Genomic DNA, 27,222 nt, shown 5'->3' on the forward strand with positions numbered 1-27,222 from the left:
TAGAAGATATAGAACTAGAAGGTGAAAGTTTAAAAAAGGTATTAAAACAAAAAAACTTTTCTAAGGGTCTACTATATGATGGTCATGCTTAAAATTGAACTGTGGGATAGGCAAATACCGTCTAAATACAAGACACATATGTATTCTTACTTGAATCTTGGTGTGTTTTGACTATTTTTTCCAGATCCATGCAGTAATCCCACATGAAACTTTACATTTGTGCAGAAGCTTCCTGTATTACATACCAGTTACTGCTGCTCCCTCTACTTGTGAAAGGTGACCCTTTTTTGTATCCTCTAGTTTTCTGCAGGCAGCCTGTAGTAGGTAAGACTGCTGGGTCCCTCCCACAACTCTCTGCACCTCTAGGACTAATCCCCGATTGGCAGGAAAAACGAATGGGGGGGGGGGGGGCTTGGTTAGTGGAGTAGTGCTTGCTGAGGCCTCCTAACACCTTACACTGATCAGGTCAGGAGAGCGATTTCCTGGATACTGCATATTGCCACCACTGGATAAGTTAGTTTGGACTCCGGAATCCACACACCTGAGTATGGGGAGGAAAGTGTCCTCTCACTTGTAGAGGTGCTAGAAGTCTTTTTCAGATCACAGAGATGAAGTTACTGCACCTTTTGTAAACTAGCGTCTGGGTTTGCAAAGCCACTGGGTGCACACAAAGTAGATTTACATTCTTCTGGCTATTCAAGTATATATTAAAATTCTTTTGTGCCTTGAGTGTAGATTTAAAAGAAAACTATTCATCCTAATTAAAAAAACAAGCACATTACAATGCTATACTATAAAGAATACATATTAATTAGTGAAGAACTGTTTGAAAAGTAAAAAAATAAAAAAGTAATAAACCAACCTGTTAAGAAGAGGAAATAAAGACACAGCAAGATACACACATGGATACCATTTCAGAGGTTTAATTTCTTCCGCCATTAAAATCTGGAAAACAGAAGTTACATTTGTCAGACACAGCCAGTACATTGACAACCTGACAACCATTATACACAAAATAATATTGATAGAGCACAGCTTTAAAGTGGTGGTAAACCTGAGACATAAAAAATACGAACAAAGCATATCCTTATGTAGTGTGTACTTGTCTTAATTAAAATCACTAAGTGTTATTTCTGTCTGCTGCTTGCTTCCTCTGCTATCAACATGAATCACTAATGACAAGTTTTCCTGACACCAAGAGAAAAATGGTGGCAGAGGGTGGAGCTCCAGGAGATTGACAGCCTCAGCTCTGCTCCTGTGAGCTGTGTGAAAAGGGGGTTAACATCAAAACAGGTGGGTTTATCCACATACCGCTTCAATGATTAGGCCAACTAGGAGGTGAAACGCGTTGAGGGGCCTTTCCTGTGTGTGGAAAGAAGAGCTGAATCCATCTTACACTATCTGCTTCAGTTCTGGTCACTCCATATGCCAGGAGCCTGGCTTTTGAGGGTTGATCTATTTAATCTTGGGTCACTTGGATACCCCCAACAACCATCCTGAAGTGCCGGATACAGTTGGACTAGTTTACATATCGGTGGCGGACTACACACTGATATTCCATTCCCTCACGGGTGATACCAATCCAACTATATGGGATTTTCTTACAACAAGATTCTTGTTTACTGAACTATTGATTTTTTGCTGAACTTCAAATTCAATAATTTTTGTTCTGTTTAGTACTACTTTTCGCTTTTTATGTTTTTATCACTATGGACATTTCACCTGTGATTTGAGTCATTTATGTAAGAACTGTGTGGCACCGAGAGTTATATCTTTGTGACAGCAATCAATATTATAGGTTTGTCACTTTTTAGCACTGCACTATGTTTATATTTAAAACTGCAGGAACAGGAAGGACTTTTCCATCGTATAACCAAGGCCAGCAGTATGTCCTCATGTCCCATGAGTTTTCTGGGTCACTCAGCATTAGGTTCTTTTCTTTTTAGGACAAAACTGTAAGGAAAAGAGGTGGTTCTTACTGCAAAATCCATGAAACAAAGAATTCTAAGAACCGGCCACCAGACAAGTAGAAATGATCAGCTTGGTGGAGATTGGAAACATTCCGGTGTAGCAGATCTCAGTTTCTCTCTGAAAATGTAAAATCCCTTTAGGTCTCACCACCATGGTGGAAGGCAGAATGTCCTGCACATAGGCCAACCTGTTTTAAATAAATTATACTATAAAGGTGGTACCCATGATCATCCATTTAAAAATTAGAATCAAATGCATACTGGGAGTACTTTTCAGAGGTTTAATAATTATATATTTTTACTATTTTGTTGTTGTTTTTTTTTTTTTATGATATTGCACAACTGCCCAATAACATTGTTAGTTTTGGCAATTAGTAAAATATTTGCATTAGGCTCTGATCACTATCCAATCAAGCTGTCAGATTACCCCATTGTATTATGTCATTCGAGCTACCTGAAATGTTTTGAAATAAATATTTGTGCCTGCTGAATTAATAAAATATATTGTATGTATACTGCAGTGCACAGTAAGAGGTAGATGGATGACTGACCTTGCGCTGTCTGAGAAAATATGCAGCACTATTACAGGATATGACCAAGGAAAATATAAATATTTTAGTTTTAATACATGTACAAATATTCTACTGGATAGCAAATTTTGCTTAACAATCCAGCAACTAAAAATACAGCTCTAAATTTGATATAGCAGTATCAGATCTCGATATTTAAGTTTCCAGTTGAAGCTAACCTTGCCTTCTGTTCGCTGCTGCTCTCTTCATTGATTACCTGATCCTACTCTGGCACTTATGTAGAGGCGGAGTGAGCAAGGCCAAAACACAGATAGGAGAGGGAAGCATTTATTACTTAGATCATGATCTCTAAATGGCAAGGAGACCAGTCATTCTGCACAAGCTGTCATTTGGGCTGTCACTGTACAATCTGTCAGCCTTTGTTAAAGCGTCCATGTTGGTTAAGAAAAATCTACTAAGAAGGCAGGACAGAATTGTGGTTCATTTGGATTTAAAAAAAAAAAAAAAAACACTGACAAGCAAAACCAAAGGGAATAAATTGATTAAACATCTGAGTATGTGGTATACTGTATATGTATACAGGTTTTATGTAACTGCAATGAAAAACAAAAACATATTTTATTCTGTATTTACAAAAGCCTGACAGCACTCCAATTAAGAGATTAAAGTTGCTATTTGCATGATGGATTCGGGAGATCTCATGTCCCTTTCAAGCATGCCTGCCATGATACATAAGAAGCCAATGTTGGCTCCTCATTTTGGGAACTCTGGCTGTTATGCTTTAGTTTCACTATGTTCTGAGTCACTCACCAGAAATAAGAATAGATATAGAATTACAGCCATTCTTTTTTCGGGAGTGACAGAACAGACTAAATGTATAGCTATACTTTAAAGAAAGTGGACCAGTTTCTTGACCTACTCTGATCCAACCTGCTGTCACTATTTCATTTTGAACGTATTTGGGACAACATCCATTTGCACAGAATGGCAAGCAGGCTATACTAATAGCCTTACAACAAATTAAACTTTTTTAATGAAACTAAAAATTCCCAGTATGAAAATGGCAACCTTTCACCATAATATATCATTGTATATTTGAACAGGGACGGGTTGTAATAAAACGTATAAGTGCACATTAGAATATACAGATTTATCATTAAAAACCACCACAAGCATTCCTGTGTGAATCAAAGCATAATTTCACCAAACAAGCATCACAACAGACAAGTTATTGTTCATGAAGCTAAAAGTAGTGATTAGCAATAAACTAGTTTAAAAAGGGGGGAAAACGTGCTGCAGCTAAGCAGATGCTTCATTTTCTGGCTCCTGTCTGCTCCCCTGCAGCTGTATATTGTACGCATTTAACAGCTCATATAACAGACTACATGCAGAATGCCACGCTCTTGCTTGTGTCCTAACCAACACATTTCATTTCATTTTCTGCCTGCTATTCATTTCTGTTTAATTGTCAGGCCAAGGTACTTGTAATAGCTATATGCTGGCAAAGCCAAAGAACATTAACCACGGATGTAGCTCCATCAAACAAAAGCCACAAGATTTAAAGTCCTTGATTACTGGAGGATGGAAATAACAGAGGTCTGGAAATGGGTTGCAGAAAGGAAAATATGTGCAGTGACAACTGCCCTCATCTAAAGTTTATTTTCATCCAGAGACGCTTTACATGCTGGCCCAGAAAATTACAGAGGTCTAAGGGCTTTCTGCATTCAGCACGTCTGTTAAACCCATGGTATTGTCTCACTCCAAGGGGAGCAATAGCAATGACTTGGGCCAGAGTGTCAAATGTAGCCAGATGCTTTAGTTTGTTTTTATTTTAAAGCAGTGCATAGAATACATTTTCTGAGCTTTAGTGCATTTATTGTATATATTGTATATTATTATTGTATATTTACCTTCAAATCATGGTTTTATGTAATTTCATCCATTACAAAAGGAAAAAGAAAAACCTGTTGATAAAAACTGTGCACCCCTCTAATGCCAACTTTAATGCCAACATTATGTACTGTATTTGTGGGTATGGAGGAGCAACTACAATGCAGTTCATAAAGCCTGAGCAGGCCCCAGCAAAGTCATATAGGGGCTGCGAGCAAAGTGATTGAAGGTTACTTTTTTTTTTAGATAAAAATAATAAACATGTTATACTTACCTGCTCTGTGCAATGGTAAAGCACAGAACAACCCCCAACCTCCTCTTCTGAGGTCCCCTGCTGGTGCTCTGGCCCCTCCTCTTCTGTGTATGCCACCATAGCAAGCACTTGAAATGGGGGCAGACATGCAGGCTCGCTTCTGAGCTGGGCTATGTGGTCCACTGACACACAGAGCACAACTTGGCTCCCTCCTTATAGGATTTGAGTGACAGCAGCAGGAGCCCTGCTGCTGTCTCTGAGCCTGTGAGGAGAGAGAGAGAGCAGTGCTGCACAGCGCTGGATTGAGATCGGACTCAGGTAAGTATTTAAGGAGGCTGAGGGGAGCAGCTTTTAAAGTTTTTTTACATTAACGCAGGGAATGCAATAAGGTAAAAAAAAAAAACTTTAGCCTTTAGAACCACTTTAAGTGTAAAATTGTTGATAATACCAATTTTTGGCAACTGCAGTTGATTTTATGGAAGAGTCGTAGGGGGTATGACCCAGGTAATTGGGGGTTGGGTGGGCAATCTCTGCAGCCCCCCTTATTTCTCTAACTAAGGTCTAATGTAAACTTCATAGAAAGAAAGAACAAAGAGAATGAGCAGCACAGAAAAAGTACTTGGCAATTCCCGGCTGTCAAAATAACAGCTGGGACCTACTGTGTAAATACAGCAGCCAGCTCTGATCCGCATGGACCTTCTGATCAGCATTTATAAAAACTGTTCAGGCTTAGGATTCAGAAATACAAGTAGCATTATTGTTTTTTTGTATGTACTCTGTTTTATTAATTTGAGGATCAAAGGGGTGAGCTTCTATCTGCATATGATGTCAGTTAGCCCCAGTTCTGCATGTTGCGGGTGAATGAGCTACAGTAACTGCATTTTCTGCAGGGAAAAGACAGTGAGCAGGCAGATATGGGTATATTATTGTAAAAGAGACACTGCATGTCTCTTCTGCAATAAAAGCCTGCCTGTTTGCTATTTTTTTACTGTGGAACTTTAGTTCCGCTTCAACTGAAGAGCCTTAACCACTTCAGCCCCGGAAGATTTGGCTGCTCAATGACCAGGCCATTTTCTGCGATTTGGCACTGTGTCGCTTTAACTGACAATTGCGCGGTTGTGCGACATTGTACCCAAACAAAATTGACGTTCTTCTTTTCCCCACAAATAGAGCTTTCTTTTGGTGGTATTTGATCATCTCTGCGGTTTTTATTGTTTGTGCTATAAACAAAAAAAGAGCAACAATTACAAAAAAAAACACAATATTTTGTACCTTTTGCTATAATAAATATCCCCAATTTTTTTTTAAAAAGCGAATTTTTTCCTCAGTTTGGGCCGATATGTAATCTTCTACATATTTTTGGTAAAAAAAAAAATCGCAATAATCGTATATTGATTGGTTTGGGCAAAATTTATAGCATCTACAAAATAGGGGATAGATTTATGGCATTTTTATTATGATTTTTTTTTTTTTTTACTAGTAATGGCGGCGATCTGCGATTTTTAGCGGGGCTGCGACATTATAGCGGACACATCGGACACTTTTGACACATTTTTTAAACCATTTATACAGTGATCAGTGCCATAAAAATGCACTGATTACTGTGTAAATATCACTGGCAGGGAAGGGGTTAACACTAGGGGGCAATCAAGGGGTTAACTGTGTTCCCTATGTGTGTGTTCTAACTGTGGGGTGAGGGGACTGACTATAGGAGATGACAGATCATGGTTCCTAGCTATTAGGAACTCACAATCTACCTCTCCTCTCCTCACAGAACAGGGATTTGTGTGTTTACACACACATGTCCCTGTTCTGCCTTTCGTGCCCACGATCACGCGCGACCGCCGGCCACGAGCATCGGCACCCCCGCAATGCAGCGGCGTGCGCGCCTGTTATCCCGCTTAAAGGAGCCGACATACAGCTACGTTGGTTCACAGGATAGTGTCGACCTGCCGCAGTATAATGACGGCGGCTGGTCGGCAAGTGGTTAAAGTTAAAGTTTAGTTGAAATCAAACTAATCTTACTCCCATTCTCATTCTAAGTCTATTCTACACAACCCTGTGAAAAAAAGATCTTTGTACTAACTTATTCTGAAGCCACTCTGGTCCGGTCCTATGAACAGCTTTCATGGTGGCTTCAGTGTAGAGGAGGGGCAGCTGACAACAGATGCCCCATAGTAGGTTTGTGGGTGATGTCATTTTGCAAGCATCCTCTACATAGAAGCCGTCACTGGAGAGATTGAGTGACCGGACCTGAGCGGCTTCAGAATAGGTAAGTATACAGATCTTTTCTTTACAGGGTTAGGAAGAATAGGCTAAGAATGGGGGTGCGAGTAGGCTTAGCCTTAGTTAGATTTTGACTAAACTTCCACTTTAGGGTTGTTCAATTAACGCGGAACTAAAGTTCCACTGTAAAAAACAGAGAGCAGGCAGGCTTTTATTGCAGAAAAGACAAGCAATGTCTCTTCTGCAATAAAATGCTGCTCACTGTCTTCTCAGGCGCTGTAAGCTGAGCTGCGCATGTGTAGCTCAGCTTACAGCACCGTGCCAGTCTCTGAGTGCCACATTCACATTGCACATGCAAAGGTGTGGCGTCATCCTGTGACAACCAACAAAGAAGCCCATAGAAGATGCTGGTGCTGGCGAGAGACCATTGGACAGGTTTGTATACCTTTAAGTCTGCTTTAAGCTATGAAAATGAAAGATAGAAGCAGAAATGGTTGTAAAGCACATCCTACTGAATAAGTCACATCCATTTGACATAACGCTTATAGGGGGAGGAGTCGCAGTGCTGATGTCATCCCGTGAGTATCTTGCTGTTCATAGCATCCTTAGCCTGCACTGCTTAAGTGCTTCGTTTGTGAGTATTTTTTGTTGTTCTTATCTGGACAAATAAACCTTTGGCATACAGAGAGCACTAGATCTGGTGTTTTTTTTATCCTATCCTGTTGTACCGGAGTCACCTGAGGGAGGTCTAAAACTGGTCAAGCCAGTAAAGAGAGAGAGGGTGAAGCGGATGGATTAAGAGCTCCACGCCAGGCTGATTCATTGATTACCCCCAGAAGGGATCTGCTTTATCTGACTTGCTGGTAAAACAGGAGTCAGATTTTAAGGTGAGCGGCTAGGATATCGAGGTGGAGGAGAGCACCGGCACTTTTTATTTGTTGTGCACTAATCTTTGATTTGGAAGGAACTGAAGACTTTTGTCACTTTGGACTTTCACTGTTATTTATTAATACAATTGAAATGTTATAATTTTATGTGTTATTAGCGCAGCACCGTTCTATTCATTTGATCAGGCACTAGCAGCAATTTGGTGGAGGAGTAGTTTTACACCCTATTTTGTGCTGAAACTGTACGTTTTACACATTGTATTTTGCACATTTTTTTGCAGGTAAAATTGATTTAGTATTAATCTTATTAAGAACACATTTACACATTTATATGACTGTCAGCGCAGCACTGTTTTGGTATATATTCAACTAATGTGAAGTGGACACGCTTTCTATGTTAGTAGCAGCCGGGGGGGGTGGGTCATTTTGTTGTCATTTTGCACAGGTTTTTTAATATTTGTCACTAAGTTTAAGTTTATTTGAACTGATAGAAATTCAGTTTATTATTGCAATGCACATCTGCTTCAGATTCTGGCTGCTCTAGTTTTGATCGATTCCCCTCAATGTACCTAAGGGAAAGCTAGAAAAACTCCAGAGGAGGTCTGCTGCTGGCACTTGCAGCAAATCCTGTGTGTAAAGTACACAGTGAACTGATTTCACTTGTCTGCCAGCATGTTCACTCATGGAAAAATAACATGTTTTCCATATAATCACCATGAAAAAAATTATTTGTGAGTTCAATTTAGGTAAGCTTGAGTACCAGATGCTTTATACAATCAGCAGAAGACATGTTTTATTAACTATTTAACAAAACTGAGAGTTCCACTTTTCATCAACAGAAACCAAATAACAAAGGGGTCATTTACTAACTAAAGTATTTGGAATCAATACTGTATCTTCATCCATATATAAAGTTATGCCCTTCCATTAATTTACCAACCTTGAACTAGCAAGTTTGTGGACATGTATCTGCTTTTACTGAGGTGTAATAAAGTGCATGCTGGAATATTTGGATATGTCAATTCAAAGAAAACCCACTGAGAGAATATGGGGTCTGCCACTGCTAACCTCCTATTAAAAATGCCAGGTGCGGATTCTGCCCAGTTAGAATCTCTATGCTTCTTATGGGTCAGTGCCTTCCTATGGACAATAAAGTACTAATATATTGTTAGCAAGCAGTAAAAGACCTTTAAGGGCCTGCTCACACTAGAACGTGGTTTGGGAAACCCCCATTCTGTGCACGCTTCGCACAACGCATTCAAAGTGCACTGCCCATGTGATCTGAAGCAGGTGTCAGTGCAATGTTAAGAACACCCCAAATGCAGGTCACAAATGCAGTATGTTTGTTTGCAACGGGTCACATGGTACAAAACTACCATCCTATACAGCTGCAATACTTTTCCAAAAGTAGTGCATGCATAAGAAGCAATGGGAGATGAGCTGCATTTTCAGCATCTGTTTAGAACTTTAAAGGCTTGTTTTAAAGCTAATTTATTGCTGGTAAGAATCTATTTGAATGTCCATAGCCTGACCATCAGATCTATGACCTGTTGATTCTGTGTTTTTTCATCCTTTAACAGTGTTACATTGCTGTTGCCTCAGAAATAGGGAAGAACAAAAAGATCATATCCAATTCTGATCCAACCATCAAATCAGGTGGAGCCTAGATATCAAAGAATCATACTGCCAAATCAAAAAGCAAGTTTGAATGATTTTCATAACTTTCCTTTTTTTTTAAAGCATAACTATTTTTATATAAAACCAGATGTTTATGTATATACTGTATGTAGATGCACTATATAGAGACTCAGGATATGATATAGTTATCTGGAAAAGACGAGCAGTTGAAAAAGAACTGTGAGGCATGAGAGTTGTGAAGGAATATACACTGTGTACACAATTATTAGGCAAGTTTTTTTGAGGATTCATTTAATTATTAAACAACTACAGTGCTCTCGGTCAATCCAAAATGTTAATAAACCTGAATATTTAAGAAAGTAAAAGTGAGGTTTTGGCATTCTTAGATGAATATCTATGTGTGCACAATTATTGGGCATCTATTAGTGTGCAGAATTATTATGCAACTAAATGAAAAACGAAAATTTTCCCATCTCACTTGTTTGCTTTCTGTTCAAATTTTTTTTATTGGTAACATATCAAAAAGCAACAAGGTGTATTCATTGGAAAACACTGAAAATTACATAAAAAGGTATTGGTTATATGGGCACAGAGCGATACAGGGTTACATCGAAAGTATGCAAACAGAAGGTCTCCAAGGTGTACAAAGACGCTTGAGGTGAAAGCATTTTAACCAAGTAAATGCAAGAGAAGAATATCACTTTGCAGGTTGGAGGTGGGGTAACGGGGGAAAAATTCTATGCCAATAGATCGTGCTACCAATGGTGTGCATTGGGAGGGAGGGTGAGAAAGAGAGAAGAGGAAAAGAACAGATAAGAAAGGGAGGAAAGAGAGGTGGAGCGAGAGCTGTGAGAAAGGAAGGTCAGGGGTCCCATATAGGCCCAAGTCTCTCAGTATTATACTCATGGGGGGAAGGGGGGTTAGGGTTCTAAGAGGGATTTGTCAAAATCCAAAAGTAGGAATTGATCTATCCAAGGTTGCCAAATTTTAAGGTGCTGTGGGACTCTATCTAGAATAGTGGCCTCAATTTTACTATGTATCATGGCTTGAGTAATACTATTTTTAACTTCAGCAATGTTTAATTTTGTGGTTTTCTAGGCTCTAGCTATCGTTTATTTGGATGTAGTCATGAGTTGCAGAAGGAGGCGGAGCTGAGCTTTAATGCAGTCTCAGGTGACATGGTTTAGTAGTGCAAGGGATGGGTCTGGGTCTAAAGGAACACGGAGCAAAGTAGAAGTCATATGGAAGATTGCCATCCAAAATTGTTGTACGACAGGGCACGTCCACTAAATGTGTGCGCGCGTGTCCTTCCCACCACAACCTCGGAAGCATACCGGGGGGGGGGGGTAACTGGGCAAAAATTTGGAAATCCTTGCCGGGATTAGATATCACCTCATGAGGACTTTGTAGTTTGCTTCGAGTGCAACAATATTTTGGGAGGAAGTTTTAGTATTGGCCCATATACCTTCCCAATCCCCCCGTATCCAGGTTGATTTCTAGGTCCTTAGACCACTGTGCAGAGTAAAGTTGTAAACTAGATAAAGGGGGTGTGAGATGACTGTATAAACGAGATATGATACCTGGGGCGTGCGGGTCCGAATCGCATATACCCTCATATAGTGATAAGCAATCTAGAGATGAATGTGTGCGTATGATTGTTTAAGCAAAATGAGCGATCTGCAGATACAGAAATCATTGACCAGGAGGGAGTTGTGCTTGCTCTTGTAAGGCAGGGAATGTTTTCAGGGTGTTGCTGGTGACAAGGTCTCATATGCCACTCAGTCCCGATAGGGACCAGGCTTGAAAAGAAGCTGGGTCAGTAAAGGCAGGGTAGAAGTTTGGGTAGTTGAAAAAGGAGAGTAGTGGGGAGTGAGGAGATGCTAGTTTAACCACTTCCCGCCCGCCGACCATCAAATGACGGCTGGGCGGAGCGGTTCTTATTCTGGGTGGACGTCATAGGAGGGCCCTCCATAACGACCGCTCTCACGTGCCCATGAGGGTGCACATTGTGGTAATCAGTGGTGTGGTGTGTCAGTCTGACACACTGCTACACCAACCTCAGTAAAGAGCCTCTGACGGAGGCTTTTTACCATGTAATCAGCCGTGTCCAATCACGGCTGATCACGATGTAAACAGGAAGAGCCATTGATCGGCTTTTCCTCACTCGCGCCTGACAGACGCGAGTAGAGGAGAGCCGATCGGCTGCTCTCCTGACAGGGGGGTCTGTGCTGATTGTTTATCAGTGCAGCCCCCCTCAGATGCCCACCCAGGACCACCAGGATGCCGCCAGGACCACCAGGGATTGCCACCACACTGGACCACCAGGTATGCCACCCTAGACCACCAGGGAAATGCCAATCAGTGCCCAGGCAGCTGCCAATCAGTGCCCATCCCCAATGCCTGCCAGTGCCATCAGTGATGCCTATCAATGCCATCTATCAGTGCCGCATATCAGTGTCCATCAGTGCCACGTATCAGTGCCCATCAGTGCCCAGCAGTACTGCCTATCAGTGCCCATCAGTGCCGCCTATCAGTGCCACCCATAAATACCCATCAGTGCAGCCTTTCAGTGCCCAGTGTCGCCTATCAGTGCCCACCAGTGCCACCCATGAGTGCCCATCAGTGCTGCATATCAGTGCCACCCATCAGTGCCGCCTACCAATGCCCATCAGTGCCACCTCATCGGTGCTGCCTTATTAGTGCCAGTCAGTGCCGCCTTATCAGTGCTCATCAGTGAAGGATAAAACTTACTTATTTACAAATATTTATAACAGAAACAAAAGAAAAACTTTTTTTTCAAAATAAAAAACGCAGAGGTGATCAAATACCACCAAAAGAAAGCTCTATTTGTGGGAACAAAATGATAAAAATTCTGTTTGGGTACAGCGTAGCATGACCGCGCAATTGTCATTTAAACAGCGACAGAGCTGCAAGCTAAAAATTGGCTTGGGCAGGAAGGGGGTGTAAGTGCCCTATATTGAAGTAGTTAAAAGGGCCCCATAATTTACCCTAAAGTCAAAGGGAGTGTTGAGTTATAGGGTTGATTACAGTGCCACGATCAGAGCTGGAAATCCACAGCAAATTAGTCGCTGCAAGGGGGTGAAAATCAATCGCATCCAAACTCATCCACAGTGGTATTTAAGTGTTTGCGTGATACAATGTAAGCTGGGCTAGTTGGGCAGCATGGTAATAACGTAGGAAGTTGGGGAACCCTAGGCCCCCACTGAGCCTACTGTGTAGCAATATGGTTTGTGACACCATGGGTTTCGTGGGGCCCCATATATATTTGTATACACGACTTTGTATAACCCGGAAAAAATAAGTAGGGATCGCGACCGGAAGGACTCTATAAAGGTATAGAAGTTTAGGTAATAAAGACATCTTGACAGCCGCCATGTGGCCCCAGCCAGGAAACGCATAGCGGCTGCCAAGCAGCCAGCAGAGAAGACAGATGAGATAAGATAGGGAGTTAATTTGCCTGAAAAAGGTGGGTTGGGTTGCTAGTCAACTTTATTCCTAGGTACGGGATTGATGACGGGGACCATGAGAATTGAAAATTATCCTGTAGATGGTTCAGCTCAGCCTGTGGAAGGGACACGTTGAGGGCCCTGGATTTGGACTGGTTAACCTCTAGACCTGATACTAATGCAAATTTATCTACAGTGTGGAAAAGGTTTGGGAGTGTTGTACGAGGGGATTAAAGAGTAATAAAGCGTCGTCGGCAAACAGGCATAGTTTATGGGTCATGGAAGAAACTTCCAGACCTTTAATATTTGGGTTTGTTCTTATCAGGGCTGACAGGGGTTCAACTGCTAGGGCGAAGATTAGGGGAGAGAGTGGGCAACCCTGCCTGGTTCCCCGTTGAATAGGGAAGCAGTCAGAATGGAACCCGGAATACTCAACGTATGCTTGTGGTTGATTATACAAAGGGTTTATCCATTGTAAAAAGTTAGGACCGAAGCCCCAATGTTGGAGTATGAAGTGTAGGTAAGACCATGAGATTTTGTCGAACGCTTTCCTAATATCAAGGGACAGGAGGTACATGGCTATCTTACGGGATCAAGCTAGGTGTTGCAGCAGGATTACGCGGATGTTGTTGCTAGCTTGGCGTCGCGGTATGAAACCCACCTGATCTTTGTGTATAAGCCCCCCAATGATCAGGTTTAGTCTAAGTGCTAATATTTTGGCTAGTATTTTGATGTCCAAGTTGAGCAGGGAAATGGGCCTGTAATTGGACCAGAGGGTGTTGTCAGTATTGGGTTTGGGAATCATGGAGATTATTGCTGTTAATAAGTCCAGGCCGAAAGTGTGTTGCTTGAGCAGAGCATTGAAGGAGTTTGAGAGGAGTGGAGCTAGAGTGTCTGCAAATTTTTTAAAGTACGTCCTTGAGAGGCCGTCAGGTCCAGGACGTTTATGAGGTTTAAATGACTTGATTGCTATGAGGACTTCCCTAGTCATAGCAGTGCACTCCATGGACTCACGACTGGCTTCAGATAACTTAGGTATAGGTATATCCTGGAATAGTGTCTCTGCCTGATTCAAAGGGAAAGAAGCCTTTGCTACATATAACTGTGTCAATCTCTTGCGGAATTCGGAGAGCACTTTAACAGGATTGCTTGAGTGGACATCTTTAGCCAACTTGAGTCTTATAGGATTGCAAACCCGTTCTGGGCGACGAAGACGCAGAGCCAATAAGGTGTGTGGTTTGTTGTCCTTGGTGTAAATCGTGTGGTTGGATCTACGAATGGCCTTGTCTGCCGATTCGGCTAGGAGTAAGTCCAATTCAGCCTTGTTTTTTCTAGATGGTGTCTGTTGGGCTCAGTAGGGGAGGATTGAAATTGGAGGAAGTGGTGGTGGTACTCTGTCTTGAGTTGCTGTAATTTAAGTTTTTTATCGTGGCTGAGGTGTGTGGAGACCGAGATACAGGTACCATGAATCACCGGTTTATGCGCTTCCCGTAAAAGGACTGGAGAAATATCCGGTGTTGCGTTATGCAAGAGGTATTCCTTAGGGGCAAGCTGGATATCAAAGCAATAGGATTTGTTGCTTAGGTGTGCAACATTCATACACCGGGTGTGAGCCCTGAATTGGATAATCAAAGATGAGACAGTAGTGATAACTGCACAGTGGTCAGACCATGGGATAGGGTGTATACAGGAGTTCAGTAAGATTGGCGAGGAGGCCACAGGGAAAAAAATGTGGTCTATCCTAGAGAAGGATTTGTGCGGGTAGGAGTAAAATGTGCAATTCTGATTTGAGGGGTTACATTCTCTCCAGGAGTCAAGCAGGGAAGCCTGTAGAAGCTGTTTATGGAACTGTAGGGAAGGAGAATGGGACTCCGGAGCATATGGAGATTTATCGAGGTGCGGATGGAGTACTAGGTCGCCACACATGCATAAAGTTCCCTTACAATGAGTTTGTATAACCTGTAGAAGGTGAGAAAAGAATGGGTTGGGATTGTTGTTAGGGGCATAATATGAGACAAATGTTGTTTCAACGTCCTGTAGCAGGCCCACAAGGACAATGTAGCGGTCCTCAGGGTCTCTAATCTCGACAAGGGAGGTAAATGATAGGGTGTGATGGAAGGCTAGCATAACCCCTCTTTGTTTTGTACTGGCAGAAGTGGTAAATACTTGGGGGTAGCAGGAGCTAAAAAACGTTGGAGCACTGCGAGCCCCAAAGTGTGCCTCCTAGAGGCAGGGGCGGGCTGGGCCAGGGGGCCGGGTGGAAATTTCTCCCCTGGCTGCCTTCCCTATCATTAAAATGGCTGTGGATCTGCCTGTGTTACTTTTTTTTTCTCAGGTTGTGGCGGCCTGGGTTATACAGAACTAGAAGGCGGCCGCCGACTGGCTGGCTGGCTGCTGCTGCGCTGCACTCTGAGAGTTGTAGTCCGGCCGCGCTCAAGTTCGGGGTGGTGGGAGGAACCCAGCAGCGCAGCAAACTACAACTCCCACCTCCCAGGAGTCTCAGAAGCAGCTGCCAGGGCGCGTGGCATGCCAGGGGAGGAGGTGTGTCTTGTCACACATAACCTGAGCGGTTGTGGGAGGGTGCTGGGGCTGGGCGCTGGCTTGAGTAGTGGCAGAAATGAGAAGACGTGACTGAGATTCGTCACCCCCCCCCCAAAGAGGCCGTGCAAGGCAAAGGACCTGGCTGTGAGACAGACCCTGACACACCCCCAACTGACCCCCTACATCCCATGGGCACTAAACAGGCTGCACTGATGATGGGCACTGGCACTGCACTGGTGAGGCAGCATTGATCGGCACTGATCAGGCTGCACTGATGCCTGGGCATTGTCTGCACTGGTGAGGCTGCACTGATCAGGCTCCACTGATGCCTGGGTACTGTCTGCACTGGTGAGGCTGCACTGATGGGCACTGATCAGACTGCACTAATGAGGCTGCATTGATGGGCACTGGTGATGGTGAGCTGGTTCGGTGGTTTAACCACTTCAGCCCCGGAAGGATTTACTAACTTCCTGACCAGGCCATTTTTTGCTATATGGCACTGCATCGCTTTAACTAACAATTGCATGTTCATGTGATGCTGTACGCAAGTAAAATGTATGTTCTTTTTTTCCTCACAAATAGAGCTTTCTTTTGGTGGTATTTGATCACCTCTACGGTTTTTATTTTTTGCGCTATAAACTAAAAAAGAGCGATAATTTTGAAAAAAAAAACAATAATTTTAACTTTTTGCTATAAGAAATATCCAAAAAAAAATCTTCATGAGTTTAGGCCAGTGGTCATCAAACTGTGGCCCGGGGGCCAGATGTGGCTTTTTGCTTGCCTCTACTTGGCCCTTGGGACATTATTCCTCCAACTAACACCAATGATGGGGCACCCTTCCTCCCATTGACACCATGGATGGGGCACTATTCCTCCTGCTAAGACCAATGATGGGGCACTATTCCTCCCACTGACACAATTAATGGGGCACTCTTCCTCCCACTGACACCATTGATGGGGCACTATTCCTCTCATTGATACTAATCATTGGGTATTGTTCCTCCTGCTAAGACCAATGATGGGGCACTATTCCTCCTGCTAAAACCAATGATGGGGCACTATTCCTCCTGCTAAGGGGCACCCTTTTTTCCACTTACACCTTTAATAGGGCACCCCTTCCTCCCACTGACACCATAGATGGGGTTCCTCCTACTAAGACCAATGATGAGGCACTATTCCTCCTGCTAAGGGGCACCATTCTTCCCACTGACACCATTAATAGGGAACCCTTCCTCCCACTGAGACCAACAATAGGGCACTATTTCTCCTGCTAAGAACAATGTTGGGGCACTATTCCTCCTGCTAAGGGGCACCATTCTTCCCACTGACACCATTTATGGGCACCCTTCCTCCCACTGACACCATAGATGGGGTTCCTCCTGCTAAGACCAATTATGGGGCACTATTTCTCCTGCTAAGGGGCACCATTCTTCTCATTTACACCATTAATAGGGCACCCTTCTTCCTACTGACACAATTGATGGGGTTCCTCCTGCTAAGACCATTGATGGGGTACCATTCCTCCCACTGACACCATTATTAAGGCACCCTTCCTCCCACTGGCACCAATGATTGGGCACTGTTCCATCTGTGAAAACCAATGATGGGGCATTGTTTACTCCCATTGATGTTGGGACATTTTCTACTCACACTGATCACAGTCCGGCCCCCCTAAAGCCTGTATCAGTAAACTGGCCCTTTGTTCAAAAAGTATGGAGACCCCTGGTTTAGGCCAATGTGCATTCTTCTACATATTTTTGATTTTAAAAAAATCGCAATAAGTGTATATTGACTGCTTTGCGCAAAAGTTATAGAGTCTACAAAATAGGGGATATGTTAATGGCATTTTTATTATTATATATTTTTTTTTAGTAGTGGCGGTGATCAGCGATATTTAGCGGGACTGCGACATTGCAGCGGACAGATCGGACACTTTTGACACTTTTTTGGGACCATTGACATTTATACAGCGATCAGAGCTAAAAATAGCCACTGATTACTTTATAAATGTCACTGGCAGGGAAGGCGTTAACACTAGGGGGCGATCAAGGGATTAAGTGTTCCCTAGGGAGGTGTTTCTAACTGTGTGGGGGGAGGGGACTGACTGGGAGTAAAGAGAGATCGCTGTTCCTGTCCTGATCACTAGAACAAGGATCTGTCTGTTTATATTGACAGATCCCCATACTGTCTCTCTCAGGAGCAATCACAGGTTGCTGGAGGATATCGCTGGTTGTCGGCGGATATTGCGGCCGCCGGCCATGTGCATCGGCTCCAACGTCACACCACGTGCGCAGGGGAGCCAACCTGCCGTCGTATAATGACGGCGGCTGGTCAGCAAGGTGCTAATGGGCCACTTGACTGGACTTGCCCCCCAGGCCTAAGGCTGCCAGCCCTCCCCTGCCTGGAGGGCTACCACTCCAGCTTTTAGAGAAGCAAACGTCTGGAAGGCTTTAACCCTCTTGTTAGTGGAATTGAGTCCCTTGACGTTTAAAGATAAAATGTTTAAGGGGGCCATCTGGAGAAACCATGGGTCATTATCCTACTAAAACAACCGTTTCTAACATAACAAGCTACAACAGTATCATCAAATGCCCCGTGGACACAACGTACGCGGGGGAGTAGGATGAGGGAGGAGGGATAGGTGGGACTGGGAGAGCTATGGGGGGAAGACAAGGGAGGGGAAGGTAGGGAAAAAGGGGAAGTGGGAGGTAAGTGGGGAAGGGTGGAAAGGGGGGCTTTGGGGTACAATAGATACTTGGTCATAGAGACATCAATTGACAATAAGCACCCCGTGTAGCCTAACTACACTGCCTGAGCATGGATTCCTCAGTAGCAGGGTTAAAATTCACACAAAACATTTTAACAGTTCAATGTAGAAAACTGAGTGGTAGTAAACAAAATACAAGACACGTTAGTGAATTATTAGGATCTGAAACTGTGCAACCCAGATAGGGTTGTGGGACCAGCAGAGGCTTTCCGTTTGGATGTAAAGAGTTCACATCAGGGTACGAGCCTCTGGACCCCGGTTGTATAGAACCTACAAATGTTAAGCAAGGGTGAGGTTCCCCATGGGCAACCAAGGATAGTTCCCAGAACGAGGGAGAATAATACAAAACGTTCAGTCCGGTATGAAGGTCTTCGGATTTTGGAAGCCGTTGGTAGGTACCCGAGGAGTCCCTTTCCGGATGGAGGATGGACCCGGCTGGTTGTGTTTCGATGTGGCGGTATAGGGGTGAGCGGCTGAACCGGCTGGTGTTCAAGGCAACAAAGTCTCTGACTGCTGGACCGGGGCTGCCAGTTGCAGGGATTCCAGGAGGCGTTGTAATGACTCGGGCGAGGTACAAGAGTGTTGCTGCCCCTGATAGGTGGACTGTAGGGCGAACAGGAATCAACACATGTACTTGAGCTGGTGCTGTAGTAAGAATTGGAGCTGAGGCTTCATGGCACGACACTTGGCTATAGTGAGGGGAGCCAGGTCAGAAAAGAGTTGTTACGTATGGCCCTGGAACAGGAGTGCGTCTTGTGTGTGAGTGTGTTGTGGGCAGCAGAGAGGATTTGCTCCTTCTTACGGAAGAAGTGCAGTTTGACGATTATATCAAATTCTTGGCGCTCGATTTTTATTGACGGTGAGAGTTCTTGAAACAGAGTGGTGGTAAAGGATTGCAGGTCATCAACGATTTTGGGAATACCGCGGAGCTGCAGGTTAGATCTGCGTGAGCGATTCTCTGCATCTTTCAGAAGGGAAAGAAGCATATCGTTCTCATCACGGAACGCTGCATGCTCCTGGGCATGTTGTTGTAAGGTAAGCTTCATATCGTCCACCCTGGTTTCCAGGTCTGCTGTGCGTTGGCCCAGCTCCCTGATCTCATGGGATAGTCTATTAGTGATTTGGTCAGAGGTAGCTTTAAGGGCCCTCTGCAGCATAATTTCCATATGTTTAAGGAAGTCTTTCTGGGACATACCTGACTGTGGTAGTGCAGAAGAGCCACTGAGGTTGAGCTCTGCCTCGTCCTCATCGACTGTCCATCTGTCTCGATCTGGCTGGCGATGCTGCTGTGCTTCACTGCCTCTTTTATGGGTTTCGGCTTATTTTTACTGTGGTGGCCTGTTAGAACCATCACGGGCGAGCCGGTTGCGTTCCAGAGGCTGATCGCAGGGTGTGAGGGAGTGTAGGGTGGTTCAGAGTCCTGATAGAGTCCCGAAGATGCAGCGCTCTAATGGGTTGCGTCCACCATGTCGAGCCTCGCGCATGCACCCCCCCACTTGTTTGTTTTCATCTGTTAAAGTGAGAATAATAAACAAACAACTCAAAATTTACAAATAAACATTTCTGACATTTCAAAAAAAAAAATCAGTGATCAATATAGCTGCTTAATGGAGTCTGTCAGTTTCTTGATTTGTTAAAGATCAATTTTTTGTACAGCAGCAACCACAGCCTCTCAGATACTGTTCAGAGAGGTGAACTTTTTTACTTCACCATAAAGCTCCTGTTTAAGAAGGGCCCACAAGTACTCAATAGGGATTAGGTCAGGAAGGGGGCCGTGCCATTATTCGTTCCTCTTTAAGGCCTTTACTGGCTATCCACGCACTGGAGTACTGTATGCATGCGATGGAGCATTATCTAGCATAAACATCATGGTCTAAAATCTGGCAGTAGGTTTGGGAGTTGATGCTGAGTCCATCTTTAACCCAAAAAGGTTCAACTAGCTCAACTTTAATAATACCAGCTCTTACCAGTACACCACCTCCACCTTGCTGGCGTCTGAGTCGAAGTGGAGCTCTGTGGTCCTTACTGATCCAGCCACAGTCCCATCCATCTGGTCCGTCAAGAGTCACTCCCATCTCATCAGTCCATAAAAACTTAAAAAATCTGTCTTCAGATATTTCTTGGCCCAGTCTTGACATTTCAACTTTTATGTCTTGTTCAGTGGTGGTCGGGTTTCGGCCTTCGTTACCTTGGTCATGTCTCTGAGCATTGAACACCTTGTACTTCTGGGCACTCCCGGTAGGTTGCAGTTCTGGAATATGACAGCACTGGAGGATAATGGGTTCCTCGTAGCTTCACGTTTGATTCTTCTCAAATCTTTGGTAGATAATTTGCATATTTTTTTCTCAACACGTTTCTTGCAACCCTGTTGACTACTTGCAACAAAATGCTTGATGGTTCTGTGATCATGCCTCAATATCTTAGAAATTTCAAGAGTGCTGCATTCCTCTGAAAGACTTTTTACAAATTCTGACTTTTCATAGTCAGTTAAATCTTTTTTTGGCCCATTTTGCCTGAGGAAAAGAGGCTGCCTAATAATTATGATATAGGGTGTTGATCTCCTTAGGCCACACCCTCCCTCATTACATAAATATACATCACCTGATATGCTTAAATCCAATAAGCATTCATGTTTATACAGCTTGGATTGCACACAATATGATTTGGTCAAAATACTCACTTGTCTAATTAATGTGCATACAGTCTAGATTGTGATAGGACAAAGAGTTCACTGCGGATGTGGGCATAGGCAGAACATTCAAAAAATGTATGTGAATGACAGTGGGCAAAGTAATGAAGCATATACCACAGGAAGCTGGAGGGTGGGGTCTAAGCTGGGGGCTTAGAGTTATGTGTAACTGGGTGTGATAGAAAGCTGAAACATACAATGTGAATGGACCAAGCAATGCTGTTACACAGCTCTCGAAAGAAATGCATTGGCTTTTTTACTCATTTTGGGTTAGAAATAAGCTTCATTTTGGACCCAAACATTTTGGTGCGGAGCTTCCAGATCCAAATTTTTCCTTAACAACCCATGGTGACTATGGTTACTTTTCAGTGTACAAAAGCTGCCTAACAATCATCAGTGAGATTATCAGTAGACTATTGACAACATTATGAATATAAAACAAACATCCAAGGTTATCTCAAGGTTCCAACATCACCAATCCACCCTTTTAGGCATGTCTGTGTAGAAGACTGTTACAGTTTCAACATGAATGTACAGTATGGGTATCCAGTTCCTTAACAAGTTAACACGAAAATATTCTGTCAGAAGAAAATGTGGTGTGGGTTCTTTCACTAAAGCAAGACGTAGGTGGATGTAGACTTTCAAGAGCACCTCTGAACTGTTTAAAGCACAACTGCATTAAAAAAAAAAACCCTCCCCCCTTTCCCCCAAAGCCATCTCACTATTTTTTTTAAAATCCCTCAATACATACCTTAAATCTTTCAGCCTTCTACACAGTCTGCCGGTGTCACTGTAATTCCAGACGATCCCAGGAAGCTCACACTAAGTGGTTTGTATAACTTTGGGAGGCATTCAACCAGGAGGAAGAAACCATTAATACTTACCTATTCTGTTGCCCTTCAGTATCTGTCACTCTTCCCCAGATGTACTCAGTGGTTCCTTCTGCTGGACCTTATGTTACTATGGTATGATGTAGTGACACAGGGGTAACACTGGCATCTAACCCTCCCAGAAGTGTTGAATATAGACCATCTTTCCACTAGATTATCATTTGAACCCAGGGAAATTCAGCAGTGCTAGCAGTGGATGGGTTAATTTAATAGTTTTGTTGGCAGAGAATTGTATTTAGCATTAAAAATCTAAAAGTCAAAGCAACTAGAAATGGCTATCCACCATACATCCTCCTTTGTCCTTACTGATGTACTCAAAGATGTTTAAGGCTTCTCACTGCTGCTGGTAAACGGACGTTTAGGAGCAGTTAGGGATTTTTTTCAGCTGCCCCTGAACTCTCCTCTATGTTATCTTTACAGTACATGTACACAGGGTCTTTTATAGACGTTTCTAGGCAGTTGAGTTTAGAAGCATTTTTTGGAAAGCAAAAAAATGTGTTCAGGACAGATATTCAGAGGCATTTGAAATGCAGTATATCGTGTTTAGCAGTGTTTCGTACAGATGTTTTTAATGAAGATACATTTTTGACTATTTGCAAAAAAACAAAAATGCTTCTAACGTGGCAAAACTGATGTTTTTTAAACGTCGGTTATTATCTGTCAAGTTAAATCGTTCAGGAGAGGTTTTAAAATGCCCCGTGTACATTAAGCCCACGGGTGTTTTAGCTTTCTTAAAGGTATGCTCTACTCCAAGATCTTTACTTTACTTTATCTCCCTAATCAATATGGCATCTAAGACCACAATTTGGTCTAGCATGCCATATTGGAAAAACTAGAGAATGTAGGGGGTTGATGAGGGGTTGCTAGAGATATACAGGGAATTTAATTTTGTTATGGACCCATGTCTAGACACTACTGTTAAGAAACCTCAGGGTTCTTTTTCATCCATCAACAGACTAGGTTAATGCTTACACTATCTCCAACTAGTCCATGTCTGGCACATCTTGCACCTCTCAGACAAAGACTAAATGCAAATAAACTGTGCACAACTCTTCAAGTGCAGTTGCTCCAGAGCTTGGTAATTGAGCAGAAGCTCTGCTGACCTCCATCATCCAATCATGTGCAAGCAAAATTGCTGGGTTTTTTATTGTCCTTGTGATGTGCATGTGATTGGGTATTCTTTGCAAAGTAAAGTTTTACCTCATTTACTAAGCTCTGGAGCAACTGCACTTGCAGAGTGCAACTGCATTTTGCAAAATGCACAGTCTTTTTGCCTTAAGTACAGTAAATCAACCCCACACATTTTTCATGACTTTACACTCCAATTACTTAAATCTTTATAACATTCAGTCTTCAGCCGCATATGTTCAAAAAATCCCCCTTCCCACATTGACGCAGAGGTGAAAAAAGACCTGTCTTCTCTAGTCACAGCTGCAGAAATAACTGCTACTATTTAATCCCAGCCCTGGCCCTGACACAGACAGCGGCCAGGGCTGGGATTAAATAGTAGCAGTGGCACTCCCATCCATTTTAGAAACAACCTTTAATGCAATATCCTCTAACTGCCTATTCCCCCTACAGTCCCAAGAAGGCCATTTTACCATAATCCCCAAGGAAAACAAAGACACCACATGCTGCGCCAGCTATAGGTCGATTTTCTTAATAAACGTGTAACTTAAAATGTATGTTAAACTCCTGACTGCCAGACTTAAAAAACATACTCCCTCTCTCACTCATTGAGAACAAATTGCCTTTGTTTCTGTTACCTCTTATCCTATATACTATATCTCGCAATCCCCCATTATGCCTATTATCAATACACACTGAAAAGGTGCTTAATTGGGACTTCCTGCAGGCCATTCTTGACTAAATAGGCCTCCCTCAACCCCTCCATAAAATTTTGGAAATCTACCACAGTTTCGTTTGAGTAAATGGCCTCCGCCTCTCTCAAGATTTCAACTGGCAATGGTACATGACAAGGCTGACCCCATTTTACATACCTATATATTCTGGCTATCAAGCACTTAGCCAATGTAATATGCAACAACCCTCTATTCAGGGCATTATCTTACATTCCCAACAACCAAAATGGTACTATATGTTGATAACTTTCTATTCTGTGTGTCCTGTCCAGTTCATTGGAAGCTTTCACTTCTTCACTAACTGAATTTTAAGGCTTTGGGCTTGCTAGCAGGTTCAAAGTTTAAAACTCTAGTCAGAAGCACTTGATATCTTTCCACCACCAGAGCTGAAACAATTGTCCTTCTCTTGGCAACCCAGAGTGTTAAAATACTTATGCCGCGTACACACGAGCGGACTTTCTATCCTACTTGGTCCGGCACACTTTCCGACGGACTTTGTCCACCAGGTGCGCCGGACTTTAAAACGGACGGACTTGCCCACACACGCCGGGACTTTCCGGCGGGCTAAGTCCGCCCGTCTTTCCGACGGACTTTCCCCGGAGTTCCGGCGGACTCTCAGAATGAACGGACTTGCCCACACACGGACAAGTCCGTTCATTTTGAACGTGACTCAGGTGCGACGGGACTAGAAAAGGATGTCAATCTTGCCGCTTTTATCGGCGAGATTGACACCTTGCTAGCCCCGTCGCGGGGCATACCAGGCCCTTAGGTCTGGTATGGATTATAAAGGGGAACCCCGCTACGCCGAAAAAACGGCGTGGGGTCCCCCTAAAATCCATACCAGACCCCGATCCGAGCACGCAGCCTGGCCGGTCAGGAAAGGGGGTGGGGACGAGCGAGCGCCCCCCCCCTCCTGAACCGTACCAGGCCGCATGCCCTCAACATGGGGGGTGGGTGCTTTGGGGGAGGGGGGCGCCCTGCGCCCCCCCCCCCCCAAAGCACCTTGTCCCCATGTTGATGAGGACAAGGGCCTCTTCCCGACAACCCTGGCCGTTGGTTGTCGGGGTCTGCGGGCGGGGGCTTATCGGAATCTGGGAGCCCCCTTTAATAAGGGGGCCCCCAGATCCCGGCCCCCCACCCTATGTAAATGAGTATGGGGTACATGGTACCCCTACCCATTTACCTAGGAAAAAAGTGTAAGTAATAAAACACACTACACAGGTTTTTAAAATATTTTATTAAACAGCTCCGGGGGGGGGATCTTCCTCCGGCTTCGGGGGTCTTCTTCCGGCTTCGGGGGTCCCTCCGCTTCATCTTCTCCCGGCGTCCGGTTGGTTCTTCTCCGCTCTCCGGCCTCTTCTCCCGGTGTCGCAGGTCTTCGGCCGGCCCCTCCGCTCTCTTCATGTAGCTCTATTGCGAGCGGAGGTCCGGACTTCTGGGCTTCTTGGCTTCTTGGCTTCTTGGCTTCTCTTCTCTTCTCTTCCCCCAGATGTTGACACGACGCTCTCTCCGGCTGGACTGGTCTCTGAGGGCTGCGTTGTGACTTATATAGGCGGAGACCCCGCCCCCATATGATGTCACAGTCCTTGGGCATGCTGGGACTGTGACGTTTTAGGGGGCGTGGTCGACCACGCCCCCTAAAACGTCACAGTCCCAGCATGCCCAGGGACTGTGACATCATATGGGGGCGGGGTCTCCGCCTATATAAGTCACAACGCAGCCCTCAGAGACCAGTCCAGCCGGAGAGAGCGTCGTGTCAACATCTGGGGGAAGAGAAGAGAAGAGAAGCCAAGAAGCCAAGAAGCCAAGAAGCCAAGAAGCCAAGAAGCCCAGAAGTCCGGACCTCCGCTCGCAATAGAGCTACATGAAGAGAGCGGAGGGGCCGGCCGAAGACCTGCGACACCGGGAGAAGAGGCCGGAGAGCGGAGAAGAACCAACCGGACGCCGGGAGAAGATGAAGCGGAGGGACCCCCGAAGCCGGAAGAAGACCCCCGAAGCCGGAGGAAGATCCCCCCCCCCCGGAGCTGTTTAATAAAATATTTTAAAAACCTGTGTAGTGTGTTTTATTACTTACACTTTTTTCCTAGGTAAATGGGTAGGGGTACCATGTACCCCATACTCATTTACATAGGGTGGGGGGCCGGGATCTGGGGGCCCCCTTATTAAAGGGGGCTCCCAGATTCCGATAAGCCCCCGCCCGCAGACCCCGACAACCAACGACCAGGGTTGTCGGGAAGAGGCCCTTGTCCTCATCAACATGGGGACAAGGTGCTTTGGGGGGGGGGGCGCAGGGCGCCCCCCTCCCCCAAAGCACCCACCCCCCATGTTGAGGGCATGCGGCCTGGTACGGTTCAGGAGGGGGGGGGGCGCTCGCTCGTCCCCACCCCCTTTCCTGACCGGCCAGGCTGCGTGCTCGGATCGGGGTCTGGTATGGATTTTAGGGGGGGCCCCACGCCGTTTTTTCGGCGTAGCGGGGTTCCCCTTTATAATCCATACCAGACCTAAGGGCCTGGTATGCCCCGCGCTCGCCGCAATAGGAAGATTTGTTTTTCCTATTGCAGCGAGCGCGAGATGCAATACCATCCCCTCGTGTCGCATTTGGTCTGTCGGACCAGCCTACACACGAGCGGGCTTTCCGTCGGACCAGCACACACACGAGCGGACTTTCTGCCCGAAACTGAGTCCGACGGAAAGATTTAAAACATGTTTAAAATCTAGGTCCGGCGGGCTTTTGGGAAGAAGTCCGCCGGAAAAGTCCGCCGCCGCCCACACACGGGCGGATTGTCCGGCACACTCTGGTCCGCCGGACCAAGTATGCCGGAAAGTCCGACCGTGTGTACGCGGCATTAGGTGTCCACATACCAGAGGACTCTAGCAATGCCTACAAATGATATTATCCTCTGACCCTCCTCTAAAAAACCTTTAGTCTTTAAAGGCCTGTACTAAACCTTTACATTCTTGGTTTGGGAGGATGGCAATCTTTAAGATGGACATCCTACCAAGACTACTATAGCTTTTCCTGACAGGATAAAAAGGATAAAAGGCCACTCTAAATTATGCAGTTTTAGTTGATTGTGGGGGCCGGGGGGGGGGGGGGGGGTCTGAAAACCAGCCAGTATCTGGTGTGACCACCATTTGCCTCACGCAGTGCAGCACATCTCCTTTGCATAGAGTTGATTAGGTTGTTGATTGTGGCCTGTTAAATGTTGGTCCATTCCTCTTTAATGGCTGTGTGAAGTTGCTGGATATTGGCAGGAACTGGAACATGCTGTCGTGTACGCCAATCCAGAGCATCCCAAACATACTCAATGGGTGACCTGTCTGGTGAGTATGCTGGCCATGCAAGAACTGGGGTATTTTCAGCTTCCAGGAATTGTGTACAGATCCTTGCAACATGGGGCCATGCATTATCATGCTGCAACATGAGGTGATGGTCGTGGATGAATGGCACAACAATGGGCCTCAGGATCTCGTCATATGTGCATTCAAAATGCTATCAATAAAATGCACCTGTGTTCGTTGTCCATAGCATATGCCTGCCATATACCATAACCCCACCGCCACCACGGGCCACTCAATAGACAATGGTGACATCAGCAAAACTCTCACCTA

At 44.6% G+C, this 27,222-nt stretch overlaps 1 protein-coding gene across 3 annotated transcripts in view; it reads right to left on the reverse strand.

Moving 5' to 3' along the window:
* The window catches only part of LOC141128805 (cyclic AMP receptor-like protein A), a 1,026,785-nt gene that overhangs the window by 109,356 nt on the left and 890,207 nt on the right, over positions 1 to 27,222 (reverse strand). For all 3 annotated transcript variants that reach the window (XM_073616335.1, XM_073616337.1, XM_073616336.1), the window contains one exon: positions 863 to 945. In XM_073616335.1, the coding sequence (XP_073472436.1) occupies positions 863 to 945 (83 nt within the window). The remainder of the gene's footprint in view (positions 1 to 862; positions 946 to 27,222) is intronic.

Source organism: Aquarana catesbeiana, linkage group LG02, assembly GCF_042186555.1.
Source record: "Aquarana catesbeiana isolate 2022-GZ linkage group LG02, ASM4218655v1, whole genome shotgun sequence".
Classification (NCBI taxonomy): domain Eukaryota; kingdom Metazoa; phylum Chordata; class Amphibia; order Anura; family Ranidae; genus Aquarana; species Aquarana catesbeiana.